The 25,508-nt window shown below is 41.8% G+C and overlaps 1 protein-coding gene across 1 annotated transcript in view; it reads left to right on the top strand.

The window, feature by feature from the left end:
• The window catches only part of KLHL6 (kelch like family member 6), a 47,451-nt gene that overhangs the window by 4,768 nt on the left and 17,175 nt on the right, over positions 1-25,508 (top strand). The window contains exon 2 of the mRNA XM_039850562.1: positions 13,239-13,404. Coding sequence (XP_039706496.1) covers positions 13,239-13,404 — 166 coding nt within the window. The remainder of the gene's footprint in view (positions 1-13,238; positions 13,405-25,508) is intronic.

The following is a 25,508-nucleotide window of genomic DNA, read 5'->3' as shown; positions in this document are numbered from 1 at the left end:
GTTGCCTTAGGCTATGATGAGGAGACTTTGATCATTAGCCAGGAATGAGAAGGGTACTGTGGGCACAATCTATCGATTATTACTGTATATTAACCAATTACTGAATGGCAGAAAGTGGGGTGAGAGGCTATTCTTAAGCCTTAAATATCGTAACCCTTTGCTTTTCTCCATACTGGTGTAATGTGTCTAAAAAGGAGCCAGTAAGTACAGGTGATAGAATAAGTACAAAAGAAAGCGAGAATGAGTTAAGGCCATCTAGGTTTGGATTAAAAACCCACCGAATGGCAAAAGTGTTGATTGCTGCTGCCACATTGGGTACACCTGGTAAACTCAAGTGAACTAATGATTGATTGTACTTCTAGCATTGGGTTCTGTGTTTCATACTTTTAATGGTGTCCTTTTTGCAGAACCAATATGGTGGCTAGTATTTAAGTACTGTGGGTCTGTAATTCCTTATCTGTAATTCCCAAATCCCCAAACTGCTGAAAAATGAAAAAATTTTATAACTTTTTTGATGGACAAATCTGTGATTTGAACTATACTCATCTGGTGGAGGGAGACACCTGTCCTGAACTGAGGGGAGGCTACTCGGAGTCTTCATTTGTTCCACTTATGGCAACTATTCATGTATTCACTATATAGCACTAATGCATTTTGTTAAAGGTGCTGGAGGTGCTATATAATACTGAAGATATGGTAATATTCAAACAAGTCTGAATGCCAAAACACATCTGGCTGCAAGATTTTTTTGATAAGGGACTTGGGACTTTCTGATAAAATTAGTTTTCAGAATAAAATTTTTCTGTTATTCTACCTTTTTTTATCTGCATATTTTTACATACTTGTAAACATAGTTTACATACAATTTTATATCTTGCTTTGCACTCTTTTTAAATAATCTTTCCCTCATGGTGCTCCACAGTGTTATTCATAACCACTATTTATTGATTTATCTGTAATTTTTAATAGATGCATATTATAAAAATCATTCTCTTATTGTGAGTATAGGGTGCTTCCAATATTTTATTTTTATAAATGATGTGGTGATAAACATCTTTGTATTGAGTATTTTTTGCAGTTTGGTATATGGAAAGGCCAACATTTTTTTGAGCAATAACTGCATGCTGAGAACTTTGCTGGATTCTTTTTCATTTCATTTAATTCTCATAATATCAATAATTAGATGACCAGTAGATAGCATTGTCTCCATTTCATCTTCCAGGGAACTCACTTTGATAGGAAGAATGGTTTTCTAAGGAAAGCAGACCTTCCCACTGGGCAGAAATGTGGCTGTTTGGACATTTCTGTGTAAGATCATTAATTCCTCTTCCCTGCCATGAACTAGTATGGGCTACAATAAGCTGAAGATGAAGAGAAAATGTAAAAATTATTGCCTCTGTGCGCATGCACACACATACACAGATAGAATACTGTGAGAACATGCAATCCAATTTGCATCAGAGGCTGAGCTGAGAGACCCCTGTAGCAGCAAAGACGCAACATGCCTTAGGGCACCAGTCTGGGTCAAAGGGCTAAATAAGAAATAAGAAGGCAGGTCAGGGTGTGAGGTGAAGGACAGCATGATTTGAAAGTATAGGGCCTCAAGAACCTACAGGACATCACTGAGGCTGGCACCAATAACTGCTTGGTATAGTGGAAAGAACACTGTCTTAAAGTCATGTCACTGGGGATTCAGTCCAGACCTTGCCATTTACCGACTATGCAAATCTTGGAGGAATAGCTTGGCTTCTCTGAGGCTCAGCACCATTATCTATAACATAGTGAGGCTAATGATTTGTGTCTATCTACCCTGGTGAGTTGTTGTGAAATATGCATAATAAAATTAATTCATTTATAAATTTATTTGCCTAAACATTTTGTGCCTGGTAATAAGTCAGATTTCTTAATTTCAAGGAATAGAAGTCAACTGGCTTTTTTTTTTTTTTTTGAGAAGAGGATTTATGTAGGTAACCCACAGAATCCCCCAAACTCAGAGAACAAACAGGAGCAAGGGAGGTAATGGCCAGGAGCATAGATAGCCCAAAGCCTCCCAGAATCTGCATGGGGAGGACTCCCCCGCTGTTGAAGGATCCTGGAGGCCAAGGCTGCTAGCATAGCTGTAGCGACTGGCACTGCTGCCATGGCTGTTTCTGAAAACTGGAGGCTGCTGAGGCTTCTGCTGCCTCAACCAGAACAGGTTCTCATCTGTCCCTGCTTCTTTGCATCACCAGCTTCCAGTTCACAGCCTGGGGTAGATTTATTTGATTGGTCAAGGCCGAATTACACATGTTAACGCGTTAGCTTGATAAGTGAGTATTGGCCCTTTGTAGCTTCTGGATTGGTAAGTGGCTTCTGCTACACACCACGTCTCATTCAGATGGAGAATTTGCCATACCTAGGTAGGGTTTCAGATGCTGGGCAACCAAAACGACAGGGGTCCATTATATGCAGTCTATGGGCCAGGCCTGCATTAGGTGCAGAAGAGGAGTTAACGTAGCATGAAGACTATGCAAGTATTAAGGAATATTGCTTGTCACATATGCATCAGAAATAAGGATCCTGAGCTCCTAGCGGACAACTGTGAATAACCCTGGGTACACCTGTGAGCATGTGTGGCAAAAAGGCATCTTCCATCATGTGTAGACTAGAAGCAGTTGAAAGTGTGAGCTACGAGAAGGTCCTTGGAACCATTGCAATAGCTGGCATTCAGCATACACCCTGTAAATGTTCGATGTGAATAAAAACTTGATATTCCTCCTGCAGTTTCAGTCGCTGATTAAGTAGCATCCTGGTCAGAGCAGGAAGTCCTCACAGAGTTAGGAGGCTATTGCACAACTTTAGAAAAGGGAAGGATGATAAAGCATGGTCACCAAAGGAAAAATTGGAAGGAGCAGCTAAAAAATCCAAAATGCTTCAGAATATTGTGGATTCAACAGTGACTCCTGCAGAGCTATTTTAGGATTGGAAGGTGCTTGGTGGGGGTTGCTGCTCCAGGCAGAAGTGCAATTGGGTCCTTTCAATTTTCAATAAGATGTCATCTCTGTCATCTCCATACTGATGTCTAGGGCATGTAGATCTTTCACTCAAGGCTAGAAAATCTATTTTTTTCCTGTTTTGAATGATATTCCTTGCAGTTCTCAACTAGAACGATAGAGAAATACTTTCATCATTCACATCTCAAGTTCTAAACTTTATCCCTATATCAAGCACACAGATATGTAGTTGTCCCTGTATGAAAATGCCTTTACAGAACTAGATTCCAGTACAGCAAACACCAAACAGTCCATGAGAAGAGCCGGTCCTGTGCAGAACATCTGTGTTTTTGGTAAAACAGCCTTGGAACGTACCATTCATCACATTGCTCAGTGTTCTATGTTAGTTAGCATTCTTTTGGTTGTAAGGGACAGGTACTCAAGTCAAATCTAAGAGGAAGGTATTTGGGCACATAACCAAACCATAGGAAGGGCTGGGATATAGCAGAGCCCAGTGGGAAGAAGAATCAGGGCCTTGAATGTCATCAGAGGGCTTTCTCTCCACCCCTACTTGGCTTCTTGCTCAGGTGCGATTTCTCAGATGGACTTCTGCTACTTGAGTAGGAATTTGCCTGTTGACAGCTCTGAGACTTTGGTTCCACAGAGAAACTGAGGGGCTAGCTTCAGTTTGAAAAACCCACAGGAAAAACTCTGATTGGCCCAGCTCCATTTAATTACCCAATCTTAGACCAATCACTGTGTCAGGGAGGTGCATAATAATCAGTCCAGCTTACTTTAGGAGTCCACTGTTCAATGAAGAGGTGAAGGTTTGTGTGCGAGTGTGTGTGTGTGTGTGACTTGAACCAAAGCATTTCCCAGAAGCGCTTTGGACAAAAGGAAAATAAATGTCTATTAAAGAGGAATAACAAGTTCAGGTTTATTTTCATTTATTAGTCAACTTATTGTGTACTTCTGTTTTTGTTTTAGCTGTCAGGAAGCTCATTGCATTAGCTTTCCATAGCCTAGGTTTCAGTATTATATTGTCCTCTAACTTTCATTATTTAGTTATCTTCTTATTTTTCATTGTTTTGGATTCTATCATACCTCTGCTGTTTAAGTATAAGTCATTGTAAGTTCTTTTGGAGAAGCCGTTTCCGCATAAAAATAAGTCTCCTTTGCTAGGAAAGAATATCATTTAGGCAACATACATGTCCTCTGCCAGCTGTAAGGGTAGGCATTCTTCTATTATATTTAACTTTTATGGAAAACGTTAAGGCCACAATTACAGGAGTGCTGATATTGCTATGATTTTAAAGCACAATTAACCCAAAAGTTGCATCATAGCCCTTTCAGATGAGACACTCAAGGATCTATGAAAATTAACTACCAGCAGGTTTATATATAATGATAAAGGTCCAGAGTCAAGTAAGAGCTGACTGGCATTCACAAGATCATGATGTGTTTGTTATGTAGAGTAAGCTCAGGCTTGTAGGGGGCTGGATATCAAAGGCACCTTGGTGTTGGGGGAACTAAAAAACGGGGAGCAGGTGGCAAATGAATAATTCCTGGAAGATGGTTAGTAGACAGAGCACACAAAAACAGAACAAAGAAAATGAAGATTAGGAAATTTAGGAAAATTATCAGGTGACTGGCAGGACCCTTAAAGCTCAGGATAACAGGTTAGGTTGGCAGGAGATGTCTGTTTCATTTGCAGATGAACTGGAGGTGGAGGGGAAGAGACTTCTTGGTAATTGCTGGGAGAACCTGCACTCTTCCCATACTTCTCAGTGTACCACCAGTGATTCGTAGGCCTTTAATTGTATAGCTAAGTGGGGGGATGACAAAATATATTGTTTCGAGTGGATTTAGTGAAGTTCTATCCATTTATCTATTAATGTATTTATTCAGTTGACAAATTTACCAAGTGCCTATGCCAGGCACTAGATGTACAAAGATGAATGAGTTATAGTTTTCCCTTGATCTTGAAATCACAATCAGTTAGTGGAGAGGGACAGGTAAATCAATGTTTCAGTACAAGGTGACAAGTGCTATGATGGAGCTCTGCTTATTAAATCATACTGGAAACAAATCAATCAAAGAAGGCTTCCTGGAAGAGGTATTATCTGAGCAACCTTTTTAAAGGACAAGTAGGCCAGAAGGGACCAAATGAGGGGGAGAAGGCAGGCAGCACTCCAGGCAAAAGGAAACACATTTGAGAAGGTATCATTCAGCTTAAGCGTGGGAATCAGAGGCAGAAGAATAGGGTTGGAGTAAAGGATATGGGTGGCCCAATAAAGCCAAGAGTGGCCGGGGTCAGATCATGAAAGGTTTTGTTGGACTAGGAGAAGAGTTTGAAATGTATCTTACAGGTAGTGGGAAGCCGTGGAAAAGTTTTTAAGCAGGAAAGTGGCCTAAGATTTCTGTTAAAGTTGTTAAAGATTCTGTCTGGGAGGACCAGTCAGAAACAGAGGCCACTTTCTCTGGGGATTGCCACAGTCCACCTCATGGAGTGAGGCTTGGTAAGTGTTGCAGGATCTGAATTTCAGCCCCAACTCTGGCCTGGGCAGTCCTGAGAGCAGGCCAAACTGTGGTAGATCCTCCTTCTCTTTTGGCTTTGAAATTCTTCTCCATACCATGGCTGGAGGATCTCCTGTCTTGCTCCTTTCCTTCTGGATGAAAAAATAGGCCTGGTGGTCCAGATTCCTCTGTGACAGCTGGTAGAGGGATAACTCTAGAACATACGTATGATCATCTTTGTTCTGTCACGAGAGGATAACGTCTATGACTGAGAAAGCCGCGTCTCAACATCTGAATCCCTGGGAATGAGGATCGGGACCAGTGCCAGTTCACATGTTCTTAGGTGGTGATACCAGGCAATGCACAAAAAAATCTCCAAGCAGAGGCTGATCCTCGACTTCTGGATAATGACATGGAGGTCATAAGGAAGCCAGAAAGGGGTTCTGGGGGGCTGGGGTAAAAAATATTTGGAAAGGGAGAGTGATAGGAAGCCTCCAGGGCAACAGCCTGGTTGGTATGTGGCAGTGGACAGTAAGCACAATGTTGACCCTGTTCCCAGCCCAGTGGGAAGTGAGAATCACACCAGACCTCACTGAGCAGGGTTGTGAGGGAAGTGGCGTTTTGTTAGGGGAAGCCAGGTTTCATCTCCAGCAAGGAGGTGGGAGATGTGCGAGAACAAATTAAGGCGAAGAACAGCTCCATGTTTTGTATTGTAAAATCTCAGGCAGAAGAGCTTAGGATAAATATCCTGGGCTTGGGGTTCCAATTCAGAGAATCACTACATATAAGTACAGTTCTCTACACACATGCTTCGCTCCAGGTCACTCAGTCTTGAGGCTCGTCATTATTTATTCTCATGGTAGTTAGAGGAGGAAAGTGGGATTGGAGAATGTGGAATATAATAGGCAAATCCACTTGGCCTACTTGAAGTACAGGATTGCACTGCATGTGTAGTTTCCTGTCCATCCATCCATCCATCCATTCATCCATCCATCCATCCATCCATCCAACAAACATTCAATGTCTACTATGGGTCAGTAAATAAGAATTAAGAGAGAAATAAAATACAACCCTTATCCTTCAGTGCTTACGAATCTAATAGAGGAGAAGACATATTAAAAAATGGTCCCAAGAGAGTGTACATAGATAGACCTGTCTCAAGCCCAAGGCTGTTGACGTAAACAGAGGCACATGTTGAAAACTGTTAGTCATTGGGTGTAGCTGTATCATGGAGTGGAAAGGGGACTGACTGTACTGTGAAGGGCCTTGTGTGTCAATATTGAGCATACAAGAAGCAACGTTATTTTTCCTGGGCACTTCTTTGACAATCTTCTTTGGCACTTGGGACCGTTTTTTATTCAGGGTTTCTCTTATTCAGTGGGCCAGTCAGGAAACTGCACTGCAAATGGCAGATACTCAGTTCAAACTAGTACAAGCATTACAAAAAATTATTTGCTCACATAATTTAAAAGTCCGAGAGTATTAGTTTCAGGCCTAGTTGTATCCTTGTGCTCAAATAATGTCATCAGGACTCAGTTTCTCTCTTCATCTCTTGGCTCTACTTTCCTCTGTGTTGATTTTGTTCTCAGAACAGGTCTTTACACATATAGGCAAGAAGATCTCCAGCAGCTCTAAACTTTTATTTCTCCCAGCTCAGCAATTGCAGTGGGGAAAAAGCTTCTATTTCCCAATAATTCCCTACAAGGTTCTAAAACTGGCTTTGATTGGACCAGCTTTTTTTATGCCCATATGTGGACCAATCACTTTGGCTTGGGAGGCATTGTATGTGACTTGGACCATGCTTACCTCTGGTCTAGAGATGTGGCTAGCTGCATCCAAACCTCCCAGGCTGATATCGGAGGGATTGTTCTCGAAGGAAAATCTGAGTGCTCCTACTGAAACAAAAAGGAATGATGTTGGGCAGGCAAAACAAGAACTTCCTATTATATCTTTATGGCTGAATCATTGTTGAATCCTGGCCATAAGCATTTGCCATGATTTATGTTCTATCCTGCCTGATCTTGCAGAATAAAACAAGCCATTCTTTCTGTCATTAATTCTGATGGGCTGAGCTACGTGGCATGCTGAGGCTTCAGCAATGGGCCAGTGGGGCTGGAAGGGACTCTATGGTTCTATGGGAACACGGCTGGAGTTCTGGTCTCCATTGAATGCATATGCAGTGTCCTTGAGGAATGGTAAACTTGGGTGAGGAGCAAGACAGAAGGCGGTTCTTTTGAGATCTGATGATGTTTAGAGTCAGATGGGGGTAGCTCTGGAGTTCCAGATCTTATGACTGTTCAGAGCAAAGACTCAGCCAGCAATTAGAGGTTCAAAGAAATGACTTCAGGCCCTAGAGCGAGATGGCTGAGTGCTGTTAGTCATGTTCCTGGAGTGGTAAGAGATGGCCACGAACCCCCAAATCCTTCTCTGAAGGCACTCTTCCAGGTGTGTGAGATTTACATGTGCATGGCAGATAAGAACAGAGAATTGCACAGTTACTAATAGGACTTTGGTAATACATCCTGTTTCAGAACTCCTAGCTCTAATGAACTATGTCACTTGAATATAAGCTTCAGGGGCCCTGTCTATACAGCTAAGCTAGGGAAGACTTAAGAGGCCAGGACAAAGCCTGTTTATATCTGAGCACCCTCCCCTCAACTTGGCATGCAGCCTCATGGAATTCTAGTAGGGCTGGATCTCAGAAGATGAAGGAGAGAATCTACAGGGAGGGAGGGCTTTGAAGGGCACATCTGTCCCAGCACTATGACCAGCTGTTTCCTTGACCTGGACTTTTGTCTAATCTCCTCCTTCTCAGTGTGAGCCAAAGGGGCCGATGTTGGAGAGCAAGGTGACCTCTCTCTAGAGTAGTGGTTCTTAAACTTTGGTTTGCATTTGGAATTATGGGAGGGGGCTCTGTGAGCCTAATAAAATTCATATTCCCAGCTTTCAGCTTAGGGAGTCTGGGGACCACAGAGAGTGATGTCACCCCATACTAGGTCACCCTTGCGTCTGCTGACTCCCTGCTTTCTTTGCAGTGAAAACCCCTTTGATTGGCTACATTGGGTTTGTATCGAATAATCCTTTCTTAACAATTGTGTTCATTGAGCAGCACATAATTATTAATTAAAAAATTTTAACCAACTATATACATATGAACACTTATATTCTTAAGTAGAATTTAACTCAGTTTGCAACCAATATTATAGCCACTCCAACCCATGAGATATTGTGGGTTGGAGTGGTTATAATATTGGTTGCAAACCAATGATATTAGTTTCTGGTATAAATGGGATGATGAAGGACCAAGAGGAAGAACAGAATGGGGGTAGCACTGATAGAGCCAGTCTAGGCATGAGACAGTGGGGATGGTGGAGGCGGGTTTTGGTTTTAAGGACCATAATGGGGTTACAGGTGTAGGAAGCAGGGAGTTCAGAAGCAGGTACGGACTACTGGAGAGAGGGTGAAACATGGAGGATTTGGGCTGAGTGAAAAATTCTGAGTTGGTGACGTTTAGGAATTGCAAGAGTGTGTAGAACTCATCAAGGTTGTAAATGGAATGTTCTGATATTGACGTATCTTCTTCAGGCTCCAGGCCTTGGACCTGGTAGTGTGATGTAAGTTCTCTATGGGGGTGAAGGGCACGTGAAGCAGGCTTCCTCAAACTCATTCTTCAAAGGTGTTTGGTAATTCTTGGAGGTGGAGATTCTTGTCAAAAGCAAACAACTGGGAAGGACAAGCTTTTTTTGGTTGTTCATTCATTCATTCAAGCATTTATTTTCTCCTCAAATATTTGCTGAGTCCCTACTAGGTTACAGGCGCTGTTCTAACCCCAGAGATACAATGGTGAGCACACACTCTAGTGAGGAGACCATTGTTGAACTAGTTAACAAATAGATGTGTAATATAATTTCAAGTTGAGAAAAGGTTATGAAGAAAAATAAAGGAGGTAAAGATGTTAGGGAGTGACTATTTAGATTGGGGGCAGTGTCGGGGAGGGCTGCTCTGAGTGGGTAACATGAGCAGATATCTGAATAAGGTAAGGAATGAGTCCTGTAGAGCTCAGAGGGGAGTATGGCCCAGGAAATGTTTGGGGCCATGGCCCAACTTCATTCCAGAGACTTTGGGGCCCATAGATGTCTTCATGGCTGTTGCGGGAGACAAACTCACTTGCCCAGGCTCTTTTTTGGGGTCGGCGCTGACTCACTGCTGAAGTATTGGGCAACTGGCTCCTTGCTGTGAAACTGTTTCTACTGTAAAATCAGGATTTTAATAGCTGTCTCTGTTTTACAAGAGTCTCACGAGAATTGATCAGTGTCTGTCTAGAAAGTATTTTTTTTATTGCACAAAAATTTCATTTATCTTGTTTATAAGCTAAACAGTAAATGGTTAGCAACTTAACCCAGCTATGTTTCAGAGAGGAAAATTTGATCTGGTTCACTGAGTGCTGATACTCAGTTGACCCCCTAAAGATGGCTTTGAACTTTTGCTGATTTTCTTGGTTTTGGTGCCCTGTTGAGCGTCAGACTCAGAGCCCAAAGTCCTGGGTTCTAGTCCCCATTCTATTGCTGACAACTGGTATAGTCTTGGGCAATTCACTTTATTTCTACCTATAAAATGGGTATAAGAATTAAAGAAGATAATGCTGTTTGCCCTACAAAGTGCTGTAAACATAGATGTAAGAGATTAGTCGTTAAAGCAGAAACCTAGGGGTGGCCCACCTTGCATAGGTTGTGTACATTTCATGGGGTCTCAGCGTTGCCAGAATGTGTCCATGGAACTCCTGGTAGAGAGGCAGGAGGCCTCAGAGTCTGGTCTATGAGAAGTACATAGATTTCTCCTTAGTTTTACCTTATCTGTGTTTGGCATCGTGGCTGTGGCCCAGGAGAGTGTATTGAAGTGACAGATAATCAGTGAAAAAGTTTCCAAGGGCAGAAAAATGCTCTTTGAGAGCCAAGGTAGGCAAAAGAGCCCTGAAGAGAGGACTCTGTCTTTAGGGCACTTCCTTCCTCTCGCTCATGAACATTTACTGAGCTTCTACTATGTGCCAGGCACCATGCTAATCTTTCTAGACCAGTGCGTGTGTGACCTGAGTCCTAATTCTACTCTGGATGGGTGGTGGACAGCAGTGCAGTGACTCTGACACTCACTGACCTGATACAGACCCGGCCCTCAGGGGTTGCAAAAGAGTGTGATGGACCTGCCTAACTCGAGAATCTCCCGCCTGCCCGCCAAAGTCCCTCTGATCAGGTCCAAAATACCTTCCCTCAATGAGTGCTGGGTACGTGCTCACCGCTTTGTGCACATTATCTTACTTATTCTTCTCAACAACTCACTGGGGTAGGGACTATTATTATACCATGTCACAGAAGAGGAAACTGAGGTTTGTTCACTTGTACAAAGTCTCGTAGTGAGCTAGCATCAGAGCCTAGACCGGACCATGAGCCCCCTTCTCCACCTGCTAACAGCCAATGCTACAGTCTTCTTTCCACCCTTCCCGAAGCTCCTGGAGCATCTTTGCTTGTGCAAATGCACACTTACTCACTGAAAGCCAGAGATGCCTGAGAATTTATCTCCTTGTCAGCAGGTGCTAGAGTATCACAGCCCAGCTTCTTTGCTTCTTGTTGGGACAGCTCTGGAGTGTGTTCTCCAGGGTTCCCTGCAGAATCAGATCAAAGTGACTTTCTATATGACTTCTGTCTTGCTTGGTCTCCTCTCCTCCCTGTCCTGCTCCCCCAACTTTTCTAACTCATCACTAGCTCAGGGGAGTTGGCTTCTGGGGAGTGCAGACACCCATTCAGTTTGGGTTGAGCTGAGGCAGGATGTTAGTGACTGACTTCAAGAGAGAATTCAGAAGCTGCATCTAGCGGTGACAGCCCGATCAAGAGTCCAGATGATCTCAGTAATTATGTCACATGGGAAATACATAGGCTTCATTTAAGAGCCCCTCAAAGTGCAGAGTATTGAATTAGATAATTTACATACCTATCTCATTTAATATTAAAACATCTCTCCATTAGACTTTTCCAGTTTTCACTGGATTTTTTGAGATTATATAAATTCAACAAAATTCACCTTTCATTAACCTTAAAATCACAGTCTAGGTGAAGTAGCTTTTCTAAACTTAACCTTGGTGGGACTCCTGTGATATATTGTTTCAGTTATAAGAAGCTTCATTTGACCCAATCATCACTGCTCATTGTTTGCTGCTAAATGTCCTGTTTCTCATATACACATGGATGTGGCACTGATGTGAGTGGGATTCACATTACTCCTGAGATGACTGCAGATCAGAGTGACCCAACACCAGAGTTCAGTACTGATGCTCTAGAGCTTCACTGTTTAATACAGTAGCCACTAGCCACATGCGGCACTGAGCATTTGAATCATGGCTGATCTGAGTTGAGATGTGTTTTAAGTTTAAAATACATATGAAGGATTTTGAAGACTTAGTATAAAAAAATGTAAATCATCTCAATAATTAAAAAATATTTATTACACGTTGAAATGCTAATATTTGATATGTTACTGTAAAATTTAAAATGACACATTTGGCTTTGACTATATTTCTGTTGGCAGCACTGCTCTAAAGGCTCAAACAAAGGGAAGTTTAAGGAGTGAGCTTGTCCAACTCCTCCCAGGAAGGCAGGCTGAGCTGAGAGGAAATTGTGTAGTTTTTTTTTTAGGTGAGGCAACCATTGGTTGACCTCACAGATTGCAAGGACCTTGTCAGCTTACAATCCTTTATTTTTTATGCCTACAGCACCTGGTATTCCTAGTAACCGGGCCCAACCCTGCTTAGCTTCCAAGATCAGACAGAATCGGGCTTGTTCAGAGTGGCATGGCTGTAGATGTAGTTGTTTTGTTGTTTTGATGGTAGAGTTCTTAATGGAGTCAGGAGGCAACCAGATGAATCCTGTGTGACATCACTTTAAAAGGTGTGCGGTTCAGCAGACAGCTCTGTTCCCCTCTGGTCAAGATTATTTATGGCTGAAGACGGTGGCTAATAAATCGGTCATCTTTCCAAATGACATTACTGCTTTTCTGGTTCCAGGCTGTTAACTTTGCAGAATTCACATTTGCTTTCCTGCTGTCATATTTTGTGAGGAGAAAGAAGTCTGTTGAGGATAGAGAGAAGAGGAGGGAAGAGAGAAGGGTGGGAGACTTATCGTTGATTAAAACAAGGACAGAGGAAGGACAGAGGGAATTCTGAGGGAGAAGATCTTACTGGCTAAAACAAAAGGTTTAAAAAAGTCAGCAAGTCAGTGATTTGAAGCTGATTAGTAATTTCTAGAGATAAATAGGAAGTATGAGAAATGGAGGGGAGTGGGATTTAGGGGTATGAGCCCCTGTTTTTGGGATGGAAGTCCAAGTTTTGGGAAGTACATTCTGTCACCAGGGCTCCACTTTGAGACCTTCTCATTTCAGTGACTTAGCTGGAAGATAATGGCTCTCTGTCACCCATTCTCATAATCTTAGAGGCTGGAAGCCCAAGATCATGGTGCTAGCATGGTTGGTTTCTGTGAGGACTATCTTTCTGGCTTATGTGTGCTCATATGGCAGAGAAAGAGTTTTAGTCTCTCTTTCTCTTATAAGGACACCAATCCTATGGTATTAGGATCCCATCCTTATGACATCATTTGACTTTAATTACTTTACCGTTCCATGGGGGCAGACAGGTCTGAAGGGGGTCTCTTAAGGCCTGGGACCAAGGGGCAGGGTAGGACTCACATTCTCACGTCTCTCTTCCAGGGCCATGTTCTGCAACGATTTAAAGGAAAAGTATGAGAAGAGGATCATTATCAAAGGGGTCGATGCTGAGACCATGCACACTCTCCTGGACTACACGTACACCAGCAAGGCCCTGATCACCAAGCAGAATGTCCAGCGGGTCCTGGAGGCTGCTAACCTCTTCCAGGTGTGTGAACAAACAGGCTCAGGGCTCTCCTCTGCAGCAGGGGAAAGCGTGATTCCGGAGACCCGCCTGGACTGGCTCCCAGGCCTAGACAGGAAGACACCACCCACACACACACACACACACACACACACACACACACACACACAATTAACTGGGCCTGTGCTTACTTGAAAGTCAGGAGATGCTTCTTTGGAAATTTCCTGAGAGGCGGTGAGATGAGGCAGTGACTCCTTAATGAAATGAAGCCAAAGGAGCTTGGTGCCTAGAACCTACACTGGGTTTCTCACTCCAAGAACAATGACGATAATTTACCGGAGACTAATTGTAGCCAGGGGCTCCAGTCACCAGTCAAATATGTAACTTCTAATCCTAGTGCAACTCAGGGGGATTGTTACTTTTCTCCAGCCCTTTTACTCTTATTTCTTTGAAGCTATTATAATATATTTGAAGATTTCTCCTGTTCTTTCTCTTTCTTTCGAGTTCTTTATTCTGCTTATTTGCTTAAGTCTCCAACTTTCATCCTAGAGGGTGTATCAGTTTCCTGAGGCTGCCACCATAACAAATTATCACAAACTGCGTGGCTTAAAACAAACAGCAGACATTTATTCTTTCAGAATTGTGGAGACCAGAAGTCCAAAATCAAGGGTCAGCAGGGGTGTACTCTCTTTGGTTGAAGACTGTAGGGAAGAATCTCTTCTTTGCCTTTTCCAGTTTCTGGAGGCTGTTGGCATCCCTTCACTCCAATCTATTCGTGGTAATAATACCTCTTCCTCTTCTGTGTGTCTTCTTTTCTCTGTGTCTGTGTTTTAATTGATTGCACCTTCTCAAGATCCTTAACTTAAACACGACCTTGTGCCACGTAAACTAATATTTGTTCTTTGGCCATAAAAGGTAATATTCACAGATTGTAGGGATTATGACATGGACATATCTTTTGGGGGGCCACCATTCAACCACTAAAGAGGGTTTCCTCAAATATCCTTTTGATGATTTGATCTTTGACTATTCAGTCAGATTTAAGATTGAAGACTTAATGTGTTGGTTTGAAGCTCGGTGCACATGGAACAGGACAGGAGGCTAGTAGACTAGAGAGTTTTGCCAGAGTGATCAGGTGGCCTGATAATTTTTTTCTTGGGGATTTCCTAAGGTCAATATCTATTGGACTGTTCTTAGAGTTGTTCCATTTCTCTAGATAAGGATACTCAGTCTCTTGCCAGAATATATACAGCTGCATATATTCTGGATCATGGGTTCGTAGGTGTGGGTGTGTGTGCAAACATTTGCTTAACCTCCTTATTTTAAGTAAGACATCCTCATGTCATCTTTAGTTTCTGCTGTTCCTGAGTCTAGAACCTCTCTGGTGTGTTTTCTCCAGAGAATAAATCTTCTTCAGTGGGAGTGAGAGAAAGAGAGGTGAGAAGGTGAGAAGGAGAACCAGGAAGCTTAACTTCTTAAATTGACTCCTTATTATCATCCCCCCACTACCTTGGCCTTCTTGATTCTTTGAGACTTTAATATTCCTGCTTTTTTGTGTTCTGAGGGACAAACTTGTTCCTCTGTAGTCACTTGGTGTGACCTCTCTCTTCTTAGCAAAGTCACTTACCGGTCTTCATAATCTGTGGTTTGGGGTTACTGATATCTCCTGGTTTCATTGAGGATGAAGTTTGTGTTTCTGTTTCTTGTTCTTCTTTCAGTTTTGGGTAAATTTTCAAGAGAGCTGTGAAAACTCTTTAGATAGTAAATATCGTAATCTTTTGTAATAATGCTGCAAATATTTTTTATTGCTCATTTAACTCATAACTTTAGCTATGTCTTTTTTTAGGTACAAAGTTTAAAACCAGCATTTAGTCAGATCTATTGATCATTTCCTTGATAGATTTTCTTTTTGTTGTTCATTTTTAGGAAGACCTTTCCCATTACTTGATAAGATACTTAATTGCTTATAATTTCGTTTAGTTTTGTTAAATCTCTAGCTTTATATTTAAATATTTAATATATCTGGAAATTATTTTGGCCTAAAGTTGTTTTTTTTGTTTGTTTTTCTTTGTCTTCTTCCTCTTCTTCTTTTCATTTTTTCCCTAGTGGTGAGCTTCAATAGAGACTTTAGATTTAATGAGTGAGGTGGCAGAGGAGGACAGAGATAGATTAGAGATATAGCGAGCTCTATTTATTGTTGATTCCCCTTTTCTAGTAATCTTTCACCTTAGATTTTTCCAAACTTCGTTCACTTTCTAGGCAAAAAATACTAAGTTTCTCTCTGAAGCTACTTTACTCATGTTCTTATGAGTGTTAATTTTTATGAAAATAAGAGTTCTATGGGCTTCCTGATATCTATTTCACCCACTTTCTGATTTCTTTTGCTTCTAGACTATTTGCTTTGAAGTCTCAGACATAGAAAACTGGAATTATTTTCGCGTTTGAAGGTATCACCAGGGAAAGAAGTTTGTCGGTTGTCGAAATCACTTTGTGGATTTTTTAAAAATTATTTATTCTTTCGGATGGATAAAACATATCCTGTTCCAAATTCAGAAATGAAAGGGAGACAGTGAAACATTTTCCATCTTCACTGTTAGCAGGGTCTTGTGGCCCTTCATATTCTATGCACCTACCAGTATGTATGTGCATATATCACCCCACTCATTGCCTCATTTCTTTAAACACAAATGTTGGCACTCTATTCACTCAGTTTTGGGTCTTACTCTTTTTTCTGGCTTCACAGTGTATTTTGAAGATTGTTATAGGTCAGCATGCGTAGAGCTGCCTTGATCTTTCTCAATGACTGTATAATGTTGTTGGGGGTCTCTTTAGATGTGGCACATGTCCAGTTATCTGTAAAAGTCTCTTATAAGGCAGAGTAGCAGAGTGGAAAGAACATGGGGTTTGAAATGAGGCAGAACCTGGGTTGAAATCCTGGTTCAGTCACTTTATTTGCTGTGTGGCTGTGGACAAGTTACTTAGATTTTCTGAACCTTCGCTTTCTCATTTGTAAAATTAGGATAATAATAACACCGACTGTTCAGAGAGAGTAATTGAGGATTAAATGAAGTGATATATATAAAGTATCTGATACATAATTGATGTTAAGTAGAAGTTTCTTCCCATCATTTGCGAGTTAATTTTTACAGTTTGTGCCTTGGATAAACTGAGCTGACATTGGACTCAAATTTTGTTTTTTCCTTGATTAGGATTATAAAACACCATGATTTAAAGTTTTATTTTATCACATTCATATGACACATGATTACTATAATGAACTGGACTGTGCAGTATGCAGTATTTTAAGTAACTGAGAATTATAGAGAAAAGTGTGCCCGAGTTGGCATTTTATCTTGTCATTTTAGAATATCAACAGAAGCCAATACTACCTTTATGGGACTGAAATCAATGGGAATCAGATTATCTTGATGTTCCCCACCATTCAGTAGTAAAGATTTCTTAATTTTCATACTTTTGATGTGACTCAGCTATTTTCTCATTTTCTGCTTCTCTTTTCAGGCCTCCTCTTAGTCTCTTCCTGTTATGCACTGATTGCTTCTCTCCCAAGATTTCCCAGTCCAGAAAGAGAGAAGTGGATTGACCCAGCCAATCACCATTATTGTTTTTGAAAAGAACTTTTCATGCCAGACAACTTCATTAGCTGCTGGCCTGTTAACAGACTGATGGTCCTTGGGTCAAGAGCCCATTGATTTAATCAGCTATGACAGGGATAGGACAGTTTCTTTCTTTTAGGAGGAGACTTTGAGTGTGGCAAGTACTGAATGATTTGCCTACTAGAGGAACTTTTCAATTACCTGGTCATAATTTATTGGCCAACTCTGGGGAGAAACATATTTTCTCTAAGTAGCTTTTGAAAAGGTAAAAGTAAGAGAAACACCTAATAGGAAAGGGCAAAGTGACCTATTCACATGCAAGGCAAGGATTTTGAGATAAATGTTACCCAACGGGGGCTCCAGAGAAGCAAAGGGTCCTCCATGCCTTAATTGGACCTTCAGACTTCCGAGTCCTAAATAAGCAACGTATTAGGAACTATAGACATGGGACAATGACTATAAGGATTTGGTAAGATTTTTCAGTCTTGGGGAACTTTGCCATGTTTGGGAAACTAACATATTTGTTACTTTCATTTTTGTTATTAAAAACTCATGAAAGAATCAGGGCTTCTGAGCTTATCTGCAGGGTAGCAAGAAGATGTTAGGTTAGGGAGACCACGCTCAGCCTACATTTAGTCTTGGGCAGGAGGATCCTTAAGATACAGAACAGCTGGTTAGAAAAAAAGAGGTTGGAAGAAAAAGAGAGATCAGGCTGAATCCTGGTGGCCAACATGAGAAAAGAAGGGGGGATGCAAGAGCAGGAGGCTGGTCATCTGGCCCGGGCCTGAGAAGGAATATATGGTGCCTCTAGAACACCCTCCGAAGTGATGACGTAACTATCATCATGGTGGCAGTTTATGGAGACTTTGGCGAAGGTCCTGGCATGGCTTATTTTCATATTTCTTTTGCTAATGACAGAATGAATGATGCTGAGACCTATATAGATGAGGTAGCCATGTGGCCAGTGCCCAACTTGATGGCTAGAGTTGGCTTCTTGGCTTACTTAATACCTGGAACACAGTACATAGATATTTGTTGAATCAATGAATCCATGTGTTGCTCTTGTACTAGCTGGATATGAGGACTACTGCAGAAACTGCTCAAGACCCCAACAAAAATTGTCTGACCTTCTTTAAGAGAACACTAAGAAACCCAATCCTGGCATAAGTGTCATGGGCTAGTAGAGGAAAAAGTAGTCCACAGGCTAATACTAATAATTGCTTCATTTTTAAGCACCTGCTAAGTGCCAGGCACCTCACAAAAAGTAGGTCCCATTATTGTAAAATACAGATGAACTTCTGTTGTCATTGACAGGGACCCACAGATCAGATCTATTAATCAGAATAGCCAGTTGACCTAGGCAAGAAAACCAGCCCAACTATTTCTTTACCATCATCCAGGTAAAATCAACCTGTCGACTGTCCAATGCACTGTCTCCCCCACATACTGTCAACCAATGTTGCCTTGTGGCTACTGTGAGTGTTAAGAAATTGTGGTTCATCTCCTGGGTCCACACAACAGTAACAGTTGCCCTTTTCAGAGTATTCAGTATTTCGACTGTACTGTCTCATTTAACACAGGGTAGGTGTTTTACTCCCAACTTAGAGGTGAGGGAAATAGGATTCAACAATGTTAAGTAAATGCTCAAGTTTTCATGGCTAACACAACAAGAGCCTGAATAGACTCCTGTCTGCTCATGTGTAGCCTGTGTGTCTTTTACTACCCACCTGTCCCTCAGAGTGAGGCTCAAAACAAGCCATGATCCCAAAGGTAGCTGGGGCCTTCAGCATCCTAGGAAAGGGCTGCCCAATGGAAGGTGCTGGGACCAGTGGTGCTCTGTGGGAGTATGTCAGGATGCAAGATCAGCACAGCTGCTACCCTTTATGTCCAAGGGAATCTGGGGAATCTTGGACCCTTGGGATCACCAGGTGTCTTCACAGTGAGCCTGCTGCTGCCCACAGTGTCTCTGTCAACTTTACATTTCTGTGTTTGATCTCAATGTTTGCTCTTTTTTATTTTCAGATATAACCTACATTCAGTAAAGCGCAGACATCCTAAGTGTACAGCTTGATGAATTTTTACATGTGTGTATAACTGTGTAACCACCATACCTATCAAGCTCTAGAACATTCTGGCATCTTTTGTGCCTTCCCCAGGCACTACCTCCCCAAGGGGAATTACAACTCTATCATCTGTCGCTGTGTATTAGTTTGCCTGTTTTTGAATTTCATATTGTGTTTGAATTCTAATTAGTATACAGGGTCCAAATCTTAGGCTATCGGGGGTCAAATATAGAGGTACAGGGGGAGGGTGAAGTGGGTAAAGGGGATCAAATATATGGTAGTTATATTTTATTGTGTGAAACTGGACCCAAAGTCCAGTTTCACACAATAAAATATATAGATGTCAAATTATATAATTGTATTAACCAATGTTATCCCAATAAATTTAATTAAAAACAAAACAAAACAAAAACAAAAACCAAAAAACCAAAAACCAAATCTTAAGCTACCAACTCAGGTAAGCAAAAAAAAAAAAAGAGTGTGATTCAACCTATTATTTTTTTAACATTGAACTTAATCTCTATCCTGAGCTTCCCGTTTTACCAGTGGCAGAAATTGTAGTTAACTTAATGACATCTCATTTCAGGAAAGCTAAATCAATTCAGAGTTCGAGTGGCTTATCTATAGTTCCAGGGGGCATTTACATAGTGCCAGGACATCATTAAGAGGCATTCAGCCCAGGCTTACTATGGTCATTTGCATTATTGGTCTAAGCTGGAGCATCTGTGTTCCCATCAGTTTCTCTCTGGTCATCAACTCTTTCCCCACGGGCATCGACTGAAAGTCTCCCATCCCACTTGGTTCTGTCCACTCATCCTCATGGGTCATCTTGCATTTTCTGTGTCCTGTTTTCAAGGCTTCTTCAGGTTTGCTACTCCTCTCAGATACTTCTGAGCTGCTCTCACGGATGCACAAGAAACCTCCATTTGCTCTCCTGCGCCAATCCGGAACTACAGGGAACTCAGAGCAACTGCCATAGGTCCCCTTTGTCTGGAAATAGCACACTGCAGTTTCTCTTCTGCTGCTGCTATACTGAACTACTGCATTTCTGATTTTATCTCAGCAGGCAAGGCACACATTGTTTTATCCTCCGATCCATAATCTTTAAGGGGCTTTCAGCATCTCTATACTCTGGAGTTTGGCCTGAGTTGGGAGGCAGGGCATCATCCCGGGGATGCTCAATTGTTTCTCGCTCTGTTACTGGACTCTTTCTCTTCTCTCTTTCAGGCCTAGATGTTCTCTCCTCCTATGTAGGAAAAGCTGACTCTTACATTATCATCCATTCTTCTACTATTTTGGCATAAACTGTATGCTTAGACTCCTTAAGATTCTGGCTTTTGAAGCTCCAAGGGCCCAGTTATTACAGTAATTGGTGTTTCAAAATTATATAAGTTCTGAAAGTGTATTTAGAAACCCAAAACTAAAGTTGTCTTCTGTTGTCCACCTTATTTTCTTCTCTGGTAGGTAAGCCTGGGATGCCCTGGTTGATGCCTATAGGTTGTGGAATACAGGAAGTGGGATGGGGTTTCTTAGTTGTAATGAAAATCCATGTTGCTACCAGATTTTGACTTTTACTGCTACGTAACTACCACGAATTATTAAGCATCTACTATGTGCAAGGTATTTTGTAAGAAGATATCAGGGGGGAATAAAGATAAAAAATTGTAAATATAGAGTACATTTATTAGCAATTTGTTGTATTCTTTCCCTTACGTGATCCCGTCTGATATTGATAATATTTCTGTGAGTGGACAGGCCAGGTAATACCCTCGCAATGAGCTTGCAAGGTAGGCTTTATTATTCTTAGCAAGTTCCAGATGAGGAAACTGGCTCAGAGAGAATTCAGCTCATCGAGCGGTTGAACTGTGATCTGAGGCCTAAATCCAGAACTTCTGACTCCATATACTTGCCTCCATCCACTACCCCCAAAACTTCAAAAACAAGGATTCCCAATGAGCTTCCAACCCAGAAGGTAACCAGATTCCAGGGCAGTATGTAGGAGTTGAGAAAAGTTATGGCACCGAAGGTGGTGATATTGAACAGGACTTCATAGAACGGGAGGATTTCAACAAGTAGCAGTTGGGATGGGAGAAAAGTATTACAGGCAGAGTGAACTTGTAAGCGAAGATTAAGGTTCCTGCCTTCTCTACCTGCTATCCCACCTGTTACAGCTGTCTGCATTTATGGACCTGCTTACTAGGACCTGATTTCTGCTCACATACCTGCCTCTGTGTTCTACACACCCACATACACGCACCACACACACACACACACACACACACACACACACACACACCACTCCACATCTTGAGCATCAGCCACGTCCCAGATACAATCATTCCATTTAATTGACGATATTTCTGTGAGTGGTACCCCTCTCTGGCCTTCACCTTAGTGTCCCTGGGCTGAGTCACTAAGCCCCAGCTGTGCCACTTTTTCCTTGAATCTTAGTGTGACCTACATGTATCCTCTATTGTGCTCCACTGGCCCGTTGTCCCCCCAACCCCCACTTGTCCTCTGGACACTCAAGGGCTGTCCGGTCTCTTGCCCGACTTGGCTAAACTTGCCACAACCGTGGGCACTGCCCCTTTCCTTACCCTCTGGTTCCACTTCTTAGGTCACTCCACCTCCATAGCTGCCTCAGTCCCCATGCAGATGCCCCACCTTAGTGTGTGAGCCTTTTGCAGGTCTTAGCTTCTTCTTTTCCTGCCCATCCCATCTAGCTTCCCAGGACCAGCTGACCTCTCAGCCAAGTGTAGAGCAAGGACTGAAAGTCTTGAGGGAGCAGAGGACATCTTGGGGTGGGGGAGCATATTCCCAGAGAGTCTGAGGTTGGTGTATTGCCTGAGAGAATGGGAGAGGCAAGGATAGAATAGGTGGCAATTCATCATTTTTAAGTATAAAGACTCCTCTTTTACACCAATATGGAACTCACAGAACAGTTTTACTTTTAGTATCTATTGTCTGGAAAGAAAAATGGTACAAAAAAAAATTTACAACGAATTCAGAAACACTTTCAGAAAATTTGCATTTTATTAAAATTCAACTTACACACCCGTCAGCTTACTCTTCCTATTCACTGATTTATTGGGGCTTAAGAGTAAGAATACCAATGCTTTTATAAACCTTTTGGACTAAACTTAGACCTCAGTTATCATGGAGTGGATTTGAAGGAACCTCTAGGGAGATGTGGAATTACATTGGTGAAGTCCCTTAGGGCCCCCAGTTCTGGAGAGCATGAAGGGAAGCAGAGGAGGGGTGGTGGAGAGAGAGAGCCAAGGGTTCATTCTCTTTGAGGTAGACACTTCTCATGGGAACTGCAGCCATGTCTCAAGTGGTTTTCTTTGATTGTATTTTTAGTCTCCCTGTTTGAGAGTCAGGTGCCTGGCTGTAACATTTTGTTCACATGTCCCCCAGGCAGGAAGTTGTTTTTCTGTTGCCATTATCTGTCATTGCTCGGCTTTAATAAACAAGTTCATGTGCCATTGGGACAAGCTTAGACAGAAAATTTACCCTAAAGTCTTAAATATTCTTGAATATGAAAAATATATGTATAATTTCTTCTTAAACCAATTTCTTGTCCCTTTGACTGCCCTGTATATCAGCAGTTTCCCAGCCATTGGTTGCGATTACACAGTGCTGCCTGACACCCCTCATACTTGAAAGTGTTTACTGAGGGGAATATAGGCAACCTGGAGATCCCCACCTACTCTTGACCTCAAAAGGTCTCTTCAGACTGATTTGGATTTGTGTTAACTCAACAATGCAGCAGTTCCAATGGAGTGTAATGCTCAGTGAGAAGAGTTATCTGGCCATGATTTCAAGTACCATCTACTAGCTGTATGACCTTGGGCAAAATACTAACTCTTTGAATTCTCTATTTCTGTCTCTGTACAAATTCTGATACTAGTACCTATCTTTTTATTACTTGTTAAACAAAATATATTCATTAAAAAATAAATCTATTCATTAAATAAAATAATGATGGGAAAGTCTCTTGTACATATCTTGGTATGTACTAGGTATCTGAAAATATATTTTCTTTCTTTCTCTCTCCTTCCCTCTTTTCCCTTCTTCGCCAGAGTTTATGCTAGGTGCTGCTGTAAGTAAAAACACAATTATAAGATAGAACCTGCCCTTGAGATGTTTGACCATAGTACAGGCAGAAATGTGGTTGGTGCTCCACAGAAGGGTAAGTGAGTTGCCTGGTGGAGCACAAGGAGGAAGGAATTGATTCCATGTTGGGTAATTGGAGAAATGATGAAGGGAGAGTGGCTTTTGAGAAGAAGCTTCATGAATAGGTAAGATTTCTCCACTTCTTTTCCATTGTCTTTTTTCCTATTCTCTTCCTTCCTTCTTAAACAAGTATTGACCCGGAATTAAAAATGTCCGGGGAAGGCTCAAAGCCCAGTCTAATTAAGGCTCTCTGGTCCTCTCAGCCTGGCTCTTCCTCTTGTGCTGGCTTTGTCCTCAGGTGTATGGATACTAGAGAGGAACTCACAGTGTCTCTTGCAAACTCAGTTCCCAGAAAAATGGCACATGTGCAAACAAATGTTTGCATACAGTTGTAGGGGTTCACAGACTTTCTGGAGCCCATCTATTGGTCTTAAACTTAACAACTCTGAATGAAGAAAATAGCCATGTTACTCCTTTCTTCCTCCTTCTTTAGGTAAATATAAAAGGAGACTTCTCAGTTGAAACTGGGGGTAGCTATCCTGAGTCCTTTCTTTTTGTGGGGCTCTGGAATCAAACTTGTCTGGATGAGGAGAACAGGATTTTAGCAACTAGTGATAAGCGAGAAGCTGGTCCAGGCCAAGGGAATGGCATGAGCATAGAAAGGCAGTGGGACAGGCAAGCTTAGGGATGTTTGGAGATGGTGAGTAGACTAGCCTGACTGTGGAGGGGTTCCAGCAGGGAGGTCTTGGTGACAACTGAGAGCCAGATTGTACATGGCTGGAGGTGTAGAAGTTGGATTTTCTTCAGTTTCAGGCAGTGGAATCACTAAACTTTGTTACATAGCATTTTTACAGTTGTAATTTTATACTTCTATGATTATTTGATTACTGCCTGCCTCCCCCAGCTCCAAAGAGCATAGGCACTGTTCCGTCAGCTCCAAAGAGCATAGGCACTGTGTCTCCTTCTGCGCACCTCTGTACCCCCAGTACTAACTGAGGGCCTAGAACATAACGGATGGTCAGTACATATTTGGGAAATGAATGGTGGATGAATGCACGGTTCTGAGTGGGGAGACACACGTTTGGATCAATGTTTCTAACAAATGTGAGCTTCAGCACACACTTGATTTGATTCTCTTTCATGGTTTCCTTCTTCGTTCATCAGCAGTCATCGAGCAGGGAATTGGCATCTTGTTGGCCAGGCCTTGCCACATCTGGGCAGATCAAATCAGCTGAGCTCTCTGGTGAAGTGTGCAAATCATGTTTGGCGTCTGCCAAGCCTCTGTCCTGTGCAAACGCTATTGATTGGAGGCAGTTTGAAATAATGAAAAAAACATGCATTTTTGGAATCAGTAAGACTGTTTCAAATTTTAGCTCTACTTCTTATTAGTTATAAATCTCTAAGGAAACTACTTCACTTCTCTGAATTTGTTTTCCTCATTTATAAAACAGGAATAATAATAATTATTTACTGCAGAGTGTCTTGAGGATTAAATGAACTGGTTAATATAAAAGAGCCGGTGCATAGCAGGTGCTCTTTATTTTATTTTTTACATTTCTTTTTTCTCACTGTGTAATTGACAGTTGAAAGTGTTTATTTCTTTTATTTCTGATTTTAAAAGCAACTTCATGCTCAGCATAGAAAACTTGGTCTATACATCTATACAGTAAAGTCTAAGAAACAAATTAATAACTTTATAAAACTACATAGAGATAACCACTGTTAGCATTTTAGTGTATTCCCTTCTAGTGTTTTCTCTATTCACGAAAAACTTTATTTATTTTAAATAGATAATTCCTCCATATGGCACACAATTTGAAGGATTACAAAAAGGTAAACAGAGTAAAGTAATTCTTCCTCTCTACTCTGACACCAGTCACCAGGTCCCTTCCCCAGAGGCAATCACCGTTACCAGATTCTTAGGTGGCCTCTCAGAGACAGCCTACATATTTAGAAAATTGATTTGGTTTTCATATTATCTTCCTCTCACGCAAACACTGTTTCGCTCGGAGGCTACCATGTAAGTGAGTTCCTTTTCAGCCCTGAAAGATGCCTTTGCAGGCAGGGCCACATAGAGCTCTGGTTACAGGTTCTGAGGGCTCAGCGAGGCTTGGTCTCGGTTGTATATTTTTACTCTTTGAACCGAAAATCTGCAGACAACTAAACAGGTGTTAGAATTCTCAGTCTCAACCGTTTCCACAGTTGCTCATGCGAGGAGCAGATCTGCAGGCAGTTGGGGGCCAGCAGACGGGATGGTCTGAGGCAGAATTCTGGC

Source organism: Pteropus medius, unplaced genomic scaffold (assembly GCF_902729225.1).
Source record: "Pteropus medius unplaced genomic scaffold, Ma_sr-lr_union100, whole genome shotgun sequence".
In the NCBI taxonomy this organism is placed as follows: domain Eukaryota; kingdom Metazoa; phylum Chordata; class Mammalia; order Chiroptera; family Pteropodidae; genus Pteropus; species Pteropus medius.
This window is presented reverse-complemented; position numbering and strand designations above follow the sequence as displayed.